General features: G+C 38.6%; 2 protein-coding genes across 2 annotated transcripts; one reads left to right on the forward strand and one right to left on the reverse strand.

The window, feature by feature from the left end:
- Nucleotides 1-1,004: 1,004 nt before the first annotated feature.
- LOC107552002 (poly [ADP-ribose] polymerase 15-like) lies at nt 1,005-2,022 on the forward strand. Its single transcript, XM_016233814.1, has 3 exons — nt 1,005-1,112; nt 1,223-1,397; nt 1,478-2,022. The coding sequence occupies exons 1-3, from the start codon at nt 1,005-1,007 to the stop codon at nt 1,762-1,764; spliced, it is 570 nt and encodes a 189-aa protein (XP_016089300.1). The 3' UTR covers nt 1,765-2,022.
- A 658-nt stretch (nt 2,023-2,680) lies between these two features.
- LOC107552049 (histamine H2 receptor-like) lies at nt 2,681-3,846 on the reverse strand. The gene is made up of 2 exons (XM_016233851.1): nt 3,226-3,846; nt 2,681-3,039 (listed from the first exon to the last, which is right to left on the reverse strand). The coding sequence occupies exons 1-2, from the start codon at nt 3,844-3,846 to the stop codon at nt 2,698-2,700; spliced, it is 963 nt and encodes a 320-aa protein (XP_016089337.1). The 3' UTR covers nt 2,681-2,697.
- Between the last annotated feature and the right edge of the window lie 2,883 nt (nt 3,847-6,729).

Below are 6,729 nucleotides of genomic sequence, written 5' to 3' on the forward strand. Positions count from 1 at the left end.
AGAAATTTAAATCACTACATTTTTTTAAAAATTGATCCTTAAGGTCAAGGTGGAGCTAATCCAGCTGATGTTGCAGATGCAATGATCAGTGCAGTTGTAGAATTTGCAAGCAAAAAAACAGATCATGTAAAAAATGTGGAGTTCCTTATATTCCAGTCAAGTATGTTGGCTGACTTTCAGCAAAGCATGCTAAAAACTACCAAGTCAAAGAAAAGCTTGACTAGCAGGATTAAAGGTCAGTAAATAAAAAAGGAATATGAAAAAAAAATTATACTTGTGTCTGACTAAATTATACTTTTAACCTTTTATTTATTTATTTGTTTTGAACAAAAGGTGAAAAAATGTTGTTTAAAGAAATCGAGCCTGCTGTGTTTCAACTATGTAGTGAGACAACAGAGTGTTTGAGTAAGGCCAGTCCCATCATCAACGGCTTGATTAACAAGGAGCAAATGAATAAAACAATCTGTGATCCAGTCATTGCTCATTTCACCAAAAAGGAATTAAAAATGCTAAGGAAAATGGAAAAGGAGCTCAAAGTAAATGTCATAATTGAGAAGAAAGAACAAGACTCCTTCATCACATTGAAGGGCCTGACAGCATTCGTTTACACTGCAGAAAGTCGTATTCAGGACATTATCCGCAAAGTGGAAAGGATTGAAAACCGAAAAAGGGTGGCAATATTGACCAGCAGTACAGTTGAATGGCAATATCAAAGTGGTCGCAAATTTAAACCATTTGATCCTTTCACCAACTGCGACTTGGAAGAAGCCTTCATCTCCCAAACGACTTCTGTGCAAATCAAGATTAACAGTGAAGTGTATAATGCAGACATAGTTTACAAAGTGGCCACAAGAGGAGGAAAACGAATTGAACTAAAGAGAGTACAACTGAAAGCTGAGAAATACAAATGCACATGAAACATCGTAGTTATGAATAAAAGGTCACCAAAACAAATATTTATTTATTTAACTTTTTCAGCTTCTTTGCCTTCAAACTGGGAGGACATGAAAGGACAGTCAGTTGTTCTTATAGAACTCAAAGCAGGCTCACAGGAATTTACAGATGTGGAAAAAGAGTTCAGAAAAACTGGACTATCCAGCAACATCATTAAAGTACGTCTATTACATGTATTTGACCCAAACTTATACAACTAATCACAGTAATTTTGTACCGTCATGTAATGATTGCTTAAGCAGAATGTTTATTTTTGTGTTCTGCACAGATTGAACGAGTCCAGAACTGCGCACTTTGGAGAAACTACATGATCAAAAAGGAGGAACTGGAAGACAAAAACAAGCACAAAAACAATGAAAAGTGTCTCTTCCATGGAACTGGCCCTCATACGACCGATCAGATAAACAATCAGGGGTTCAATCGCAGCTTTGCTGGCATGAATGGTATAGTTAACATATACCATAATCTTTTCCGAATAAAAAGTGTTGTGTTTGTATTTAGGATTATTTGTTTCTGTTATTAGGAGCCATGTATGGGAATGGTACATATTTTGCTGTGGACCCGTGTTACTCAGCAAAAGGCTACTGTAAAGCTGATGCCAACGGACACAAACGCATGTACCTCGCCAAAGTGCTTGTTGGTGAATTCACTAAAGGAAAAAAAGGCCTTCGTACTCCTCCAAAAAGGAGTTCAAAAGGTGTTCATCTTTATGACAGTGTGACAGATAAAACTAAAAACCCATCCATGTTTGTGGTCTTCAATGATGTGCAAGCTTACCCAGAATACTTAATCACATTCCAGAAAAAATGAAATTTTACAGTTTAGTTCAATCAGAATTGAGATGAATTAATGTGCATTATTGCCATGCAGTTACAATCTATTTTTATTCAACTTTCAGTGATGGGCAGAAGGGCAACACTATTTTTGAAATCATTCACAGCTTTTGACTAGTGAAAATGTATGTAATTGATTAAGTACCCAGACAACATTGTGAAACACTACAACGTTATACAATGCTACTTCTCGAAAAATATTTTAAATGTATGAAAATGAATGTAAAAACTTCTGATATGCAAAAAATATATATATATAAAGTATGAGAAAACACATAAAATGCACATTTGTGTTAAAGGTGTTTTGGTTTGACAGTATGCAATGAGGTAATGTGACTTTGTTAATTTATCTCCTCATCAACCAGAATTTATGCACTGCAGTTAATTTCTTAATATGGCTTAATATTGTTTTTGTAATGTAATGTAATATGTAATAATAACCCTAAAGTGATTTACAAATTCTTACAGTTTTCATGTTATATGAAAAATGTACATTGCCAGAGATCCTTTAAATTAGATGCAACCATTTTATCATACTCTATAGACTGCATTATGATAACAAGGATGTTCTCAAACTGAAAACGGATGGTTTTACATTCTTACTTACTTACTTTTTAAGTATTGCATAGAACGGCATAGCCATAGATTCAATAGGTTAAGGAAAATTCATGTCCTGAACATTATCAGAGCAGTATTATGTATTTTTTACCCATAATACATTTAGGAATTTTAAGTTACATTTGTATATTGTTGAGTCTGATATTGTTATTGATCAATCTCCAGCAAGCCATTCTTATCAATGTTTTTTTTAGCATACTTGATGAAATATGTATTCACTGCAGTGTGAGATGAGTTCAGGTCAGTCCAGGTGAGTTTTCATTACTGGTGCAAAATATATGAATCTGTTCATTTAAAAGGGGTGGACAAACGGCAGTTCCCCCTGATTGCTACGTCTACAGCAGAGCAGCTGTCCGCATGCCCGACGGAAATCCCGGTTTAAGGCTGGGTAAAGAATAGGATTCAGAGCAGAGTTGAGGTATCCCAACCAAAGAACAATAGAGTGGGTCAGTTTGTTTGGGTGGGTCTCTGCCCACATACCCATGCATGTGAAGTAGGTGAAATAGGGAAACCAACAAATGACAAAGGCACCAAGCACTGCGGCCAGGGTCACCGTGGCTTTGTGTTCCCGTGCAGTGGCAACTGCGTTTGCAGCCTGCGCAAATGAAGGAGTGGTTGCACGTATACGCCGCACCTAAAAGTGAGACATGAAGAGAGAGTGATAAAGGGAACATTGCATCTTTCTTTTTCTGAGGGAAAAGATGTAGTGGGTGTACAGATGAGATAATAATAAACCTTATTCTAAATTTAATTTATTAATTTATTCATTCATTTACCTACCTCGCAATCACTGTCATGTCATTGACTTGGAGAAACATACCTGTTCACGTGCAACACAGAATATACGATGGTACATTCCACACATGACCAGCAGAGGGAGGTAGAAGATTAAAAAGGCTTTCAGCAGCACATAATTATTACTCCATTCATAGCGGCAGGTCCTGCCTTCCTCTCCTTCATCCCACATGTCCCAGTCCAGGTTCTGTACTCTGAAGTCAGGTGCGTTCCAGCCTAGGTTAATAGACACAAAGGACACTGCCAGAGAGCACGTCCAGATCGCAGTCAGAGTGATCCCCACCCGACGAGGTGTGACCCTCCTGGGATAGCAGAAAGGGTTAGAAATGACAAGGTAACGATCAACACTAATGGCCAGTAGGGTGAGGATTGAAGCACTGCAGAGCATCACATCCAGAGAGATGTAGATATTGCAAAAAACACCCCCGAGAAGCCATCTCCCATTGTGTAATTCCAGCATGGCAGAGAGTGGAAGTACCAGCAAACCCAGCAGCAGGTCTGTCACAGCCAGTGAGAGTATAAAACAGCTACTAATCTGGTGCAGACGCCGACTGGTGGCCACAGCCAGACAAACCAGCACGTTTCCACAAATAGTCAGTGCGATGAAGGCCACCAGTACCACCCAGCGCAGGGCAGTGAGCAACATTGTTAGCTTCTGAAACAGGAAAGTTTGGAGATTTTTGTTCAGGTAGTCAGAGTAATTTCCAGAGTAGTTCAGTCAGGACTCCACGTGTCATCCGTTTACTCAAACATTACATTAGGTGCTATAAAAATGCCATAATATGAACATCTGTGGTCATCAGCTCAGGTTCATTCCTACAAGAAAAAGAATATGGTTACAGAAAAAAAAGTCTGATAAGCAGTCATTTGGGTAAATAACTTAGAGCCTTTAGGAAATGTGAAATGTATAATATTTAAAATGTTACAATACTTACTATCTTCGTTTAAAATGCAAATACAACTGAATATAAACTGGAAAGGGCACTCATTTGCTTGAGATTAGCTTAAAATTCCTCACTCTTCCTGCATGGCAACACTGACTCAATGGCACAAGTTTAGGGTGGGGCTATTTGTTTTGACTAACCAATAGTAGATGGTAGCATTGTTTGGAAACCATTTTTGAAAACAATCATTCTTTTTTGACTAATTAGATGATAGACATATTAATCAGAGGTTTTAGCAACCTAGGCTGATTTGAAAAAAAAGGGCTTAAAAAACCAGACAATAAAAAACCAACAACTTTTATTCCCTTTCCCTTTCAAAATTATGATTAAAGGGCAAATTATCAATTAATAAAGACTCATTTTCATGCGGTTTCTTGTACAAAACTGTTATGACAATTTTAGCATAGTGCATGATTTGAATATATATATATACAGTGGGTACGGAAAGTATTCAGACCCCCTTAAATTTTTCACTCTTTGTTATATTGCAGCCATTTGCTAAAATCATTTAAGTTAATTTTTTTCCTCATTAATGTACACACAGCACCCCATATTGACAGAAAAACGCAGAATTGTTGACATTTTTGCAGATTTATTAAAAAAGAAAAACTGAAATATCACATGGTCCTAAGTATTCAGACCCTTTGCTCAGTATTTAGTAGAAGCACCCTTTTGATCTAATACAGCCATGAGTCTTTTTGGGAAAGATGCAACAAGTTTTTCACACCTGGATTTGGGGATCCTCTGCCATTCCTCCTTGCAGATCCTCTCCAGTTCTGTCAGGTTGGATGGTAAACGTTGGTGGACAGCCATTATTAGGTCTCTCCAGAGATGCTCAATTGAGTTTAAGTCAGGGCTCTGGCTGGGCCATTCAAGAACAGTCACAGAGTTGTTGTGAAGCCACTCCTTCGTTATTTTAGCTGTGTGCTTAGGGTCATTGTCTTGTTGGAAGGTAAACCTTCAGCCCAGTCTGAGGTCCTGAGCACTCTGGAGAAAGTTTTCGTCCAGGATATCCCTGTACTGCATCCATCTTTCCCTCGATTGCAACCAGTCATCCTGTCCCTGCAGCTGAAAAACACCCCCACAGCATGATGCTGCCACCACCATGCTTCACTGTTGAGACTGTATTGGACAGGTGATGAGCAGTGCCTGGTTTTCTCCACACATACCGCTTAGAATTAAGGCCAAAAAGTTCTATCTTGGTCTCATCAGACCAGAGAATCTTATTCAGGTGTTTTTTAGCAAACTCCATGCAGGCTTTCATGTGTCTTGCACTGAGGAGAGGCTTCCGTCTGGCCACTCTGACATAAAGCCCCGACTGGTGGAGGGCTGCAGTGATGACTTTCTACAACTTTCTCCCATCCCCCGACTGCATCTCTGGAGCGCAGCCACAGTGATCTTTGGGTTCTTCTTTACCTCTCTCACCAAGGCTCTTCTCCCCCGATAGCTCAGTTTGGCCGGACGGCCAGCTCTAAGAACTACCACATTTTGCTATAAGTTTGATTGCATCATATAATAATTGCTGTTAATATTATTCATCGTCTGTTTTATTACGTCTTATATTGATTTTTCTGTACTGCTGGTTCGTCTGGTCAGAGGAGAACTGGCCCCCCGACTGAGCCTGGTTTCTCCCAAGGTTTTTTCTCCATTCTGTCACCGATGGAGTTTTGGTTCCTTGCCGCTGTCGCCTCTGGCTTGCTTAGTTGGGGACACTTAATTTCCAGTGATATCGTTGACTTGATTGCACAGATACTATTTAAACTGAAATGAGCTGGACAATGACATCACTGAATTCAATGATATTTGCTCTGACATGCACTGTGAGCTGTAAGGTCTTATATAGACAGGTGTGTGGCTTTCCTAATCAAGTCCAATCAGTATAATCAAACACAGCTGGACTCAAATGAAGGTGTAGAACCATCTCAAGGATGATCAGAAGAAATGGACAGCACCTGAGTTAAATATATGAGTGTCACAGCAAAGGGTCTGAATACTTAGGACCATGTGATATTTCAGTTTTTCTTTTTTAATAAATCTGCAAAAATGTCAACAATTCTGTGTTTTTCTGTCAATATGGGGTACTGTGTGTACATTAATGAGGAAAAAAAAATTACTTAAATGATTTTAGCAAATGGCTGCAATATAACAAAGAGTGAAAAATTTAAGGGGGTCTGAATACTTTCCGTACCCACTGTATATACACATTTTGACGTTTACATCACAAACCCATCTCCACATCTAGGCTTTTCTGGTGTAGTAAACTTGCTTAGTAGCTCACCTGGTACAGCATTGCACTTGTGGTGTGCTTGGGTATAAGTTGGAATAAAACAGCTCAAAACTTGTAGACACAAGCTAAAATTACATGGCTGCTTAAAAAAATGCATTTTTATTTTTTGTTTACTCTTGTAAATGCCATTAGTTTAGGGTAGTGTTTAGTGTAACTGTTACATAATTTTTAGTCATGATAGAGCATTACCTTTTAGTGCCACACACCAGACATTTAATTCCGAACTGCCGTGTTATGTACAACAATAAAACGTAATAAAACATTGCCAGATTCATATGCAGTTTTAGCTCCACTCACT

This window comes from Sinocyclocheilus grahami, unplaced genomic scaffold (assembly GCF_001515645.1).
Source record: "Sinocyclocheilus grahami isolate Dianchi unplaced genomic scaffold, SAMN03320097.WGS_v1.1 scaffold440.1, whole genome shotgun sequence".
Taxonomy (NCBI): Eukaryota; Metazoa; Chordata; class Actinopteri; order Cypriniformes; family Cyprinidae; genus Sinocyclocheilus; species Sinocyclocheilus grahami.